This window comes from Phacochoerus africanus, chromosome 11, assembly GCF_016906955.1.
Source record: "Phacochoerus africanus isolate WHEZ1 chromosome 11, ROS_Pafr_v1, whole genome shotgun sequence".
Lineage (NCBI taxonomy): Eukaryota > Metazoa > Chordata > Mammalia > Artiodactyla > Suidae > Phacochoerus > Phacochoerus africanus.
Window position 1 is genome coordinate 71,412,181 of NC_062554.1, and position 12,436 is coordinate 71,424,616.

Genomic DNA, 12,436 nt, shown 5'->3' on the forward strand with positions numbered 1-12,436 from the left:
CTTAATATTTTATTAGGATGGCACTAGTGTGGTAGCCATAAATTGTCATTATCTCTTAGGAATCCTTGAAAAGAGACATGGCATGCAATTCTTTTACATCTGTTTCAGTTATACAAGTGCATCATAAGCACATATTATGGAGACACTGTTCAGAACTTAATTGCACGTGTAAAAAGTTGTAAAGCTGTTATTTTGTCCATAATTTCATATGCTCCAATCATAGTTAGTGCCCGAGTTAGTTGGTCTCTTAGAGCAGCAGCGGTTACTGATAAGTTATTTTCCCTTTTCCACCGATCAAGTAATTGGTGAACTTTCTCCCTTAATGAAACAGTGCTGAAAATAAGTTTAAATAATAATTATTTTAATTATCAGTTAAGAACATTGTTTTAAACTACATCAGGATTGTATATAGGTTTTTAAAACCAATTTTTCAGATTGAAGTGAGGATTAAATTAACTGGTGAAGATAGTCTATATAAAAATTTAGCTGTTTGGCACATACATAGTAAATGAATGTTAATTCCATGCCATCCCTTTTTTCCTTGTAGAAAATCAACGAGTCAATTAATATTTGATTCTAAGAGAGTTTTACTCAAGATCTCAAAATAATTGCAGATTATTTACTATAAACCAGTATATTACTGCTACAGTATTACATTCTTTCTAACTTCACCTCATGACAGCTTTCTTAGTTGTCTGTCCATTTTGCGGGTGAAGAAACAGGCATGAAGAAGTTAAAGGACTTGTCCAAGGTCACAAAACTAGTTGGGATTTAAAGCCAAGCAGTCTGTCTTCAGACTACTTGCTCTAAAACTACTACTATACCCACGTAGATCTCAAATATATAATAAACGAACATCAGTCCTTTACTGCAGATTAGAGGTCATGTTAATATGAATGCTTCAAAACTATGTAATATCAATATGATATAAATCAGAACATGAGAATAAGCTTAGACCACATGTTGTCATTTATACATACCTCATTGTAGACTTATCAGTCTCTGAGATTGTCAAGTTTAATTTTTGACACAGAAATTCAAAATTTGTTTCTGTAATATTTGTGGCAACTATCTTGAAGATCTTCTCTAAGATTTTCTCTACATTTGAACATAAAAGAAAATTTAGGCCATCTCTTTTGAAAAACATACTCTATTTTGAGTTAATATTATAGCTAGATTTTTTATTTCTGTGCTCCTATAAGATGCATATGTCAAGTAAAATTGAAAAGCAAAATGCAAACCTAATGTACAAACCAGAATTTGAACCATTTGTTCCATTTATTCTAAAATCTGAATAACCCTAAAATAAATAACATAAAATGGCTATTTAAAAGGATATTATAAACAACTTCAAAGTGATCCACAAACCCTTTAATTCTTTCAGGATTTGAAATGAATTTAACTCCTTCAATTCTGGCTTTTTAATATGCTTCTTTGGGTACCATCCTGAGAAACCAAGTTTAAATTCACTATAAATATAGTGTATATATGCTTATTTTATATTCAAGTGACTTATTTAATGAATGTTGGCTTACATATAAGTAGAGGGGTTTTAAGGGTTTTTTTTTTTTTTTTTTTGTCTTTTTGCTATTTCTTGGGCCGCTCCCACGGCATATGGAGGTCAGGCTAGGGTTCTAATCGGAGCTGTAGCTGCCAGCCTACGCCAGAGCCACAGCAACGCGGGATCCGAGCCGCATCTGCAACCTACACCACAGCTCACGGCAACGCCGGATCGTTAACCCACTGAGCAAGGGCAGGGACCGAACCCGCAACCTCATGGTTCCTAGTCGGATTCGTTAACCACTGCGCCACGATGGGAACTCCTGGGTTTTAGTTTTTTTAAAAAAAGCTTCTAGGTAATTTGAATTAAATCTATTTTTTGTTAACGAGGGTAATTTGGGAATTTTCAAGAACTAGCAATCTAATACCTCCCTGTAATCATCTCACATATGTTCTATCCTTTCTGTTATTTTTAATTTTTTAATTTTTATTTTTTCCACTATAGTTGGTTTACAGTGTTCTGTCAATTTTCTACTGTATAACAAGGTGACCCAGTCACAAATACATGTTTACATTCTTTCTTCTCACATTATCATGCTCCATCATAAGTGACTAGATATAGTTCCCATCTTTCTGTTTTTAAATTTTTATTCATACCATTAATCCCCCAGGCTAGACTGTATATTAATGATATAAATGAAAATTCAATCTCCCAAGTGAAATTTTAGTTCATTACAGAATAAATACATCTCCCATGATGACTTCCTTTCAGTCTCTCTGGATGCCAAGCCTGCAGTATGAAGTCCCTTTGGGAATAAAGGAAGGAGATAAATGGCTTGGATGCTCTTGTTTTTGCTGACTTTGATCTGTTGCCATTGTCCACTGAACTTTACCCATAGAGGCTAGAACCACATGAATCTTCCTTCCTTAGGAACTTGAGTAACAGAATTTTAACAAGGAACTTGAGTCATGTACTTTAGAGAGCCTTTCTCTAAACCCCTGAAAGCTTTGTTTTATAGAAATAAAGTTATTGCTAAATATTCTTTTTTTTTTTTTGTCTTTTGTTGTTGTTATTGTTGTTGCTATTTCTTGGGCCGCTCCCGCGGCATATGGAGGTTCCCAGGCTAGGGGTCGAATCGGAACTGTAGCCACCAGCCTACGCCAGAGCCACAGCAACGCGGGATCTGAGCCACGTCTGCAACCTACACCACAGCTCAGGGCAACGCCGGATCGTTAACCCACTGAGCAAGGGCAGGGACCGAACCCGCAACCTCGTGGTTCCTAGTCGGATTCGTTAACCACTGCGCCACGACGGGGAACTCCTAAATATTCTTTTTTATGACAATTTTTTAAAGCTGGTTTTATTTATTTATTGTCTTTTTGCCATTTCTTGGGCTGCTCCCACAGCATATGGAGCTTCCCAGGCTAGGGGTTGAATCGGAGCAGTAGCCGCCAGCCTATGCCAGAGCCACAGCAACGCAGGATTCCAGCCACGTCTGCGACCTACACCACAGCTCACAGCAACACCTGATCCTTAACCCACTGAGCAAGGCCAGGGATTGAACCTGCAACCTCATTGTTCCTAGTCGGATTCATTAACCACTGAGCCACGATGGGAACCCCTTTTTTATGATAATTTGCAGAATCAACTTGCATAGCAAGTTAGAGGAGGCGATCACTGTGACTTTTCATTTTATTTCTTAGGTTCCTTCCATCAATGAGGTCCACGTCCCACAAAAGCTTTTGAATGGTAGCCATGCATACTGTGGCTTACAGAGGATTGTGCATTTTTAGTGATGATCACAGTAGATTATGAGATTATGCTGATGTAAGCATTCTGATTACAGACACATGGTACATGATAGAATGACTTAGGGGAACAGTTGTATATATTCTTTTCCCCCAAATCTGGATCATTGAATTTATTTAATACTTCTTCAATTAAATTGGGGGATCCAAATCTGGATCTATTCTGAGAATTGACAATGAGCAGCAAAGTCATAGTCCCAGGAAAAAGCTTAGTTGTTGGGAACCCAGGCCCAGGGAAAGAACTGGACAGTGAAACTTCCATCCCAGAGGCTTGGAGAAACCAGCCTCTATCTGGCTCAGTGGAAGGACATTAAAAGACAATTTACCTGCTCTCTGCAGTAATCAGGGACAACCAAAGGAGTACTTAGGAACAAAAGGAGTGAAGACTGTGCAAGGATTACAGATAGGTGATCACAATGAGCCAGATAGTGACCATCATCAGGGGAAAACCTCTGAACTTCCTACAAGGCTAAATAGCTCTTTAGAACAACTGCATATGGTGGTACAGATCAGAACTGATGAAATCTGTATGTGAATTCTCTGAGTCTGGCCATAACCATGATGACAAGACTGTTTAAGTGCATCGAGGCCAATAGGTGGGAGGGAGTTCACCTGGCCACTTAAATTTACCTGTTTTTAGTGGTTCAAATTGTATAGATCCAGATTAAATAATTTGAATTATCAAAACAAACTCCTAACCTTCAGGAAATGGAAAATGATAAATATTGTAATATCTCTGCCAGACTGAAAACCTCCATTTAAAGCAAAGTATTTTAAAGTTTACAGATAGTACCAGAAAATGACTTGTAGGCTAGCCAGTCATCACTCATTACCTACCATCTCTTTCATCTGCCCTCTGCAGGTAGCAGGCAATAGTATACAATTGCTTTCCTTTACAGATTTCCATGGGAGGTCTCAGCAAAGGGTTATCATCAAAATTTATCTCCTTCAGTGAAAATAGGTTGTAGATACCACTAGGCAGAGCTGTCAGATTATTTCCTAGCAGAAAAAAAAATTATAATTGAATTTATCTTTGAATTATATCCTTCTCTAAGTTTTTACTGTTGTTCACTTGCTAGGATTGAAAAGGAGGAAGTATAGAAACAGAAAAACAGTTCCTTTTCCTCACAGAGGATGACAACTTAAGATAGGAGGCTGTTTTCTTATAGGAAAGGACTTCACGGAGTAGATGTGATGATAATTTTTAAAATAAACTTTTCATTTGGGATAATTTCATATTTGCAGAAAAGTTGAATAAAATGTATAGAGTTCCTATATACTTTTTATTTTTATTTTTTGGCTTCCCCATGGTATATGGAGCTCCCAAGCCAGGGATCAGATTCGAGCTGCAGTTGCGTCCTAAGCCACAGCTGCAGCAATGCCACATCCTTAACCCACTGTGCCGGGCCAGGGATCAAACCTCCATCCCAGCGCTCCCAAGACACCGCTGATCTCATTGCACAACGGTGGGAACTCCATAGAGTTTCTGTATACGCTTCATCTAACTTTAGTTTACCCCTGTTACATTTGTTAAATCCAAGAAACAAACATTGGTTCATTACTATTAAAAAAAATCTTTGGACATTTTTGGATTCCATTGTATTTCCATCAATGTCCTTTTTCTGTTTGAGTATCCATTCTAGGATAGCACTCTGCATTCAGCTATGTCTTCTGGTATGTGACAATTTCTCAGTCTTTCCTTGTTTTTTTATGACCTTGATGGTTTTGAGGGGTATTGATTGGGTATTTTGTAGAATATTCCTTAATATGAGTTTATCTGTTATATTTTTCAAGAATAGCCTGAGGCTTTTGGTTTATGAAAGAATTTTTAAATCCTCTCATCACACCAGGGATACCTGATATCTACAAGACATCATTAGCATGTTAAACTTACTCCCTTGGCTCAAATAGTACCTACCAGCTTTCTCCAATATAATGTTTAGATTTTTTTCCTCCCCATAATCCATTCTTTAAAACTGAGTTACTAAGTCTGGCCCACCTTCAAGGAGTGGAGATTAAGCTCTACTTCCCTAAACATACTTTTTTCAAAACCACCTTAATTTAATATAAACCTGGCATAAAAGGTAAAACTGTGATAACTGACAAAGAATTTGTAATCATTTCAAGAGGAGCTGGCCTCAGTTTATCTTTATGCTATTTATATATTTATAGTCATATTATTTTAGCCATAAATGAAGGAACTTGGTTCCTTTTAGTGAAGAAAGGTATTTAGAAACCAATATCTGGGTCCTAGCGTTGCTCATTGCTTCTTGGAAATTATGCTACTTCTAACTTGTGTATATTCTCTCTCTGCCCTGGTATCACTAGCTCTGGGAAAAAGTAGTTGCCATGTCATAAAGAGGCTCATATAGCAAGGAGCTAAAGCCTGCTGCCAGTAACCACACAAAAAAGCTTTGAAGCAAGTCCACCAGCCCTAATAAAGCCTGACTGTAGCACCAGCCCACAGGTTGGCAGCTATCTCATACAGGACTCTGAGATAGAACAAGCCAGCTAAATACCTCCTGGGTTCCTGCCCCTCAGAAACTGTATGAAATAAATGTTTGATTAATTTAAAGAGCTAAACTTCATCAAAATTTCTCACACATCAATAGATAACTGCTATATCAAACAGCTAATAGCTAAAAGTACTGAAATAAGATGTAAGGAGCTGCCAACCGCAGGGAAGGAGTTTGTGTTTTTGGTCCAGTAACTTAAGTGCCCGATGAAGCAACAATAGCAACAAAAACAAATATCAACATTCTTTGCATAGAAATAGAATTAATTATAGAGTTTAGGATTCAAAATAGAGAAAAATGAAAATGCGCCTCACTCCCAAGAGAAAAAAATGACTCAGTTGTTGTAGTCAACATATAAGAATTTTAAGGCCGCTAATACAATGATGTTCAAGAAGGCAAAGAAAGATATTCTCATAATAACTAAAAAAATAGGAACTCTTGGGGGTAAACATAAATTATAAAAAAGAAATAAATGGAAATTCTAGAACTGAAAACTTCAATATCTGAAATTAAAAATTAACAGAATTAATAGTAATATAGAGATAGACAAGTCAGAAAACCTAAAGGCAGATCAATACAAGATGCTTAAAACTCTGAGTACACACACATACCCCCACAGAGCTTTAGGGATTTGTAGGACAATATGTAAAGGTAATTAAAGTCTTGGAAAAAGAAGAGAGAAAATGAAGCAGAAAAAAATTTTGAAGAAATAATGTTGACACATCCCCAAATTCAGTAAAATACATGAATATACAGACCAGAAACTCAGTAAAATCCAACCAATATAAATACACACAAAAACCACACCTAGAATGAATGTCACAGAAAATTCAGAGTAGGCCTTTCAAGAAATCATCCCCTCTACCTGAAACAGTCATAAGCTGAAAGGGCTGATAGAATCAGCTTTTTCAGAATTCTGGAATTTAATCATTTTGCATTCATCTCCCTACCATCCTCCATTTCCCAGCAGAGCAGCAGCAGCCATAGGGAGGGAAGCCCACCTTCCAGGTGCAGCCTGCTGAGGCCAGAAAGTTAATGTGGACCTTGTTCTTTTAATACCATGGTTTTGCATTTTGTTCTGTCTGCTGGTTCCTCAAGGGACTGGCACAGAGACCTTTGTTTTGCTCCCCTGACTCAGGCAGGAGCAGCCTTTCTGGTGGCTGTTGTTGTAACATGTCTGTGCCCACCTGGGACAAGGGACAGCAGACAGGGAAAGCAGCAAACAGATCCAAAAACTCAGGAAGGAGATGACTAAAGAGGAAGTTACTTGGGGGAATAAGGTTCAAAAGCCCACAGTGAATCCTCGGGATAAAGGAATACAATAAGCATATCGAGGATTGGACACATGCTCAGAAGAGAACTAAGAAACAGATTTACACCTGTGGTGAATTTCAGGACTTCACACAAGCAGAAGACCGAGGTAGTCACAGGTGACCTAGCTTAACATTGAAGTGCTCCAACTTAGAGCTAAGCTTCAAAGACCAGGGAAACAGTATTTTCTTTTCTGGCTTTAGCTATTGAAGAACAGAAAAAGATATCCATGCAAATACTAACCAAAAGAGTTGGAGTGGCTTTACTAACATTAGATAGACATAGACAGGTTCTTCTACAAGGGCTATACTTCATATATAAAGATAGATATGTTGAAAGTAAATTGATAGTAAATATATATAACGAGTGATAAAGGGGGCATAGGGCATTTAATATGATAAAAATTCGTTAGAGTTGAAAGTTACAACAATCATACATGTATATTTTTCAAAACACATGAAGAAAATTGACAATTAAAGCAAAATATATACGATTCCACAATCATAGTTGTAGATTTTAATGCCCCTCTCTAAGCAACTAACATCACAAGACAATATACCAGTAAAGACAAGATTTCAACAAGGTTATCAACCAGGACCTATGTGATATTCATAAATCACTATACTTTTTTTATACTAACACTTTTAAAAATAATATTTGATATGTTTATCAAGATAGCTTATATGCTGAGCCATAAAGCCATTTCCAATAAATTTAAAAGGATTGAATTCACACAGAGTTTAATATCTGACCATAGAGAAATGATTGCTTTCCTATTAAATGTCCATCAACAGCAGAATAAATAAAAGACAGTGTATTCACATAATGGACTGTACTGCATTGTCTATGACTACATAGAATAATATGAGTGAATTTCACAAACATAATGTTGAGTGAAAGAAGCCAGACACAAAAGGGTATATACTTCATGATTTCATTTGACATACTGTATTTTTTAAGGCATACTATTGGAAATCATGATAGTAGTTACCCTTGGTTGACAGAAGGGAGAGAAGTGATTGGAAAGGGGCAGGAAAAGGTTTCTGGGAATGTCCTATTTCTTGATCAGAGTCTTGAAATAGGAGTTTTTTTCTGTGTATGGAATTTCATTGAGCTATATATTTTAAAATATGGTGTTTTTTTGTGGTTTTTTGTTTGTTTGTTTGTTTTTTGTTTTTTAGGGTGGAGGTTCCCAGGCCATGGGTCCAGTTGGAGCTGTAGCTCCCAGCATATGCCACAACCACAGCAACACAGGATCTGAGCCATGTCTGCAACCTACACCACAGCTCAGAGCAATGCTGGAACCTTAACCCACTGAGCGAGGCCAGGGATGGAACCCATGTCCTCATAGATGCCAGTCGGGTTCCTTAACTGCTGAACCACGATGGGAACTCCAAAATATATATATTTTTAAATTGAGATACAGTTGACACATTATATTAGTTTCAGATGTGAAACATAATGATTTGATATTTGTTTATGTTGTGAAATAATTACCACAAAAGTGTGAATAACATCCATCACCACCACACAGTTACAGATTTTTTTCCTTGTGATAGGAGCTTTTAAGACCTACTCTCTTAGCAACTTTCAAATAAATGATAAATGGTTACCATGCTGTACACTACATCCTCAGAACTGATTTATTTTATTATTGGAACCTTGTACCTTTTGACCGACTTCATCCATTCCCACCCTCCCCATCCCCTGCCTCTGGCAAGCATTAATCTGTTCTCTGGACGTCTGAGTTTAGGGGTTTTTTTAGATTCCACATGCAAATGAGATCATATTGTATCTGTCTTTCTCTGTTTGACTTATTTCACTTAACATAATGCCCTCAAAGTCCATCCATGTTGTCACAAATAGCAAGGATTCCTTCTTTTTTATGGTTGAATGATATTCTGGTGTGTGTGTGTATCACATTTTAAAAAAATTATATTACAGTTCAACACAATATTACATAAGTTACAGGTGTACAACAAAGTGATTCACATTTTTTAAAGGTTATATTCCATTTGTAGTTATGTCAAATTATTGGCTCTATTCCCTATGCTATGCAGTATGTCCTTGTAGCTTATTCTGTATGTAATATTCTGTATCATTAAAACCCTACCCCCCATACAGCCCCTCCTCCCTCCACTCTCCTCACTGGTAACAAGTAGTTTGTTCTCTATATCTGTGAATCTGTCTTTTTTTTTTCTATAGTCACCAGTTTGTATTTCTTTTTAGATTCCACATAAAAATGATATACAGGGGAGGATGGGGGGGAAAGTGATATCGTGGAGTAGTTTTTCTCTGTCAGATTATTTCAGTTAACATAATATCCTACAAGTCCAACCATGTTGTTGCAAATGACAAAATTTCCTTCTTTTTTTTATGGCTGAGTAGTGTTCCTGTGTGTCTGTGTATGTGTATTCCACATCTTCTTTATTCATTTTTCTCTTGATGGACACTTAAGTTGCTTATATCTTAGCAATTTTAAATAATTCAGCTGTGAACATTGGAGTGCATGTATCTTTTGGAATAAGTGGTTTTGCTTTTCTCAGATATATATAGAAGTGGAATTGCTGAGTCATATGGTAATTCTATTTTTAATTTTTTTGAGAAACTTCCATACTGTTTTCCACAGTGGCTGCCCCAATTTATATTCCCACCAACAGTGTAAGAGGTTTCCCTTTTCTCTACATCTTTGTCAACACTTGTTAATTATGTTCTTTCTGTTGATAGCCGTTTTGACATGTGTGCATTTCTCTGATGGTTAATGATGTTGAGCATATTTTCATGTGCCTGTTGGCCATCTGCATGTCCTCTTTGGAAAAATGTCTATTTCGGTTTTCTGCCCATTTTTTGTTTTATTATGTTGAGTAGTATGAACTGTTTATATATTCTGGATATTAACCCCTTATCAGCCAAATCATTTGCACATGTTTTCTCCCATTCAGTAGGTTACCTTTTTGTTTTGCGGATGGTTTCCTTTGTTGTGCAAAAGTGTCCCATTTGTTTATTTTTGCTTTTTTTCCCTTTATTCTGGGAGACAGAGCCAAAAAAAATTGCTACAGTTTATGTCAGAGTATCCTGCCTCTGTTTTCTTTTAGAAGTTTTATAATTTCCAGCTTTACACTAAGGTCTTTAATCCATTTCAAGTTGATTTTTGTATATGGTGTTAATGTTCTAATTTCACTGTTTAAAATGTACCTATCCAATTTTTCCAACACCACTTATTAAAGAGAGTGTTTTTTCTCCATTGCACATTCTTGCCTCCTTTGCAACAGATATTTTTCAAAACTATTCCAAAAAAATTACAGAGGAAAGAACACTCCAAACTCATTCTATGAGGCCACCATCACCCTGATTCCAAAACCAAAGATACTACAAAAAAAAAGAAAATTATAGGCCAATGTCAATGATGAATATAGATGTAAAAATCCTCAATAAAATGCTAGCAAACCAAATCCACCAATACATTAAAAGGATCACACAACATGATCACACACCATTATCCTAGGGATGCAAAGATTTTTTTAATATCTGCAAATCAATCAATATATACACCACATTAACAAATTGAAGAATAAAAACCACATGATCATCTCAATAAACACAGAAAAATCTTTTGACAAAATTCAATACCCATTTATTTAAAAACCCTCTAGAAAGTGGACACAGAGGGAACCTACCTCAATGTAATAATGGCCGTATATGACAAACTCACAGCTAACATCATTCTCAGTGGGGAAAAGATGAAAGAATTCCTGCTATTATCAAAAACAAGACCAGGGTTTCTATTCTTGATACTTTTATTTGGTATAGTTTTGGAAATCCTAGCCACAGCAATCAGAGAAGAAAAAAATAAAAGTAATCCAAACTGAAAAGGAAGAAGTAAAACTATCAGTGTTTGAACATGACATGAGCTCATCAATGAATTTAGTAAAGTTGCAGGATACAAAATTAATACACAGAAACCTACTGCATTTCTATATACTAACAGAGAAAGATCAGAAGGACAAATTAGGGAAAACTTCCCATTTACTATTGCATCAAAAAGAATAAAATACCTAAGAATAAACCTACCTAAGTAAACAAAAGACCTGTACTCTGAAAACTGTAAGACCCTGATGAAAGAAATCAAAAATGACACAAACAGGTGGAAAGATATACCATGCCCTTGAATTGGAAGAATCAATATTGTCAAAATGAGTATACTACCAAGGCAATCTACAGATTCAACACAATCCCTATCAAACATAGGAAGCAAGAATAACAATGGAGAAAATTAAGTCTCTTTAATAAGTGGTGTTGGGAAAACTGGACAGCTACATGAAAAAGAATGAAATTATAATATTTTCTAATACCATACTCAAAGATAAACTCAAAATGGATTAGAGACCTAAATATAAGACCAGAGGTTATAAAACTTTTAGAGGAAAACACAGACAGAACACTCTCTGAAATAAATCACAGCTATATCTTCTCAGATCCACCTCCTAAACTAATGTTATAGATTAGTTGACCATAGGTGCATGTGTTTATTTCTGGGCTTTCTGTCCTATTCCACTGATTTATATTTCTGTTTTTGTGCCAGTACCATACTGTTTTGATGACTGTAGCTTTGTATTATAGTCTGAAGTCAGGGAACCTGATTCCTCCAGCTTCATTTTTCTTTCTCGAGATTGCTTAGGCTATTCGGCATCTTTTGTGTTTCCATATAAATTTTATTGTTTTTTTTTGTTTTGTTTTGTTTTGTCTTTTTAGGGCAGCACCTGCAGCATATGGAGGTTCCCAGGCTAGGGGTCGAATTGGAGCTGTAGCCACCAGCCTATGCCAGAGCCACAGCAACAGCAGATCTGAGCTGCATCTGCAACCTACACCACAGCTCACTGCAACGCCAGATCCTTAACCCACTGAGCAAGGCCAGGGATTGAACCTTCATGGTTCCAAGTCGGATTCATTAACCACTGAGCCATGATGGGAACTCCCATATAAATTTTAAAATTACTTGTTCCAGTTCTGTAAAAAGTGACCTTGGTGTTTTGATGGGTATTGCATTGAATTTATATATTGTGCCAAGTAGTATGGTCGTTTTAACAAGATTAATTCTTATTAAAGAACACAGTATAACTTTCCATCTGTTGTCTTCAATTTCTTTCACCAGTGTCTTATAGTTTTCTGAGAACAGATTTTTACCTGCTTAGAAAGTTTTATTTCTAGTTATTTCAGCTTTTTTTTTTTTTTTTTTTTTTTTTTTTTTGCTTTTTAGAGCTGCACCCACAGCATGTGGAGGTTCCCAGGCTGGGGGTCAA

The 12,436-nt window shown here is 36.4% G+C and overlaps 1 protein-coding gene across 1 annotated transcript in view; it reads right to left on the reverse strand.

The window, feature by feature from the left end:
- Nucleotides 1-97: 97 nt before the first annotated feature.
- Nucleotides 98-12,436, reverse strand: part of LRRD1 (leucine rich repeats and death domain containing 1) — a 28,532-nt gene continuing 16,193 nt past the window's right edge. The window contains exons 3-5 of the mRNA XM_047754008.1: nucleotides 4,147-4,308; nucleotides 981-1,098; nucleotides 98-333 (exon numbers count right to left, since the gene is read on the reverse strand). Coding sequence (XP_047609964.1) covers nucleotides 150-333; nucleotides 981-1,098; nucleotides 4,147-4,308 — 464 coding nt within the window. The 3' untranslated portion in view covers nucleotides 98-149. The remainder of the gene's footprint in view (nucleotides 334-980; nucleotides 1,099-4,146; nucleotides 4,309-12,436) is intronic.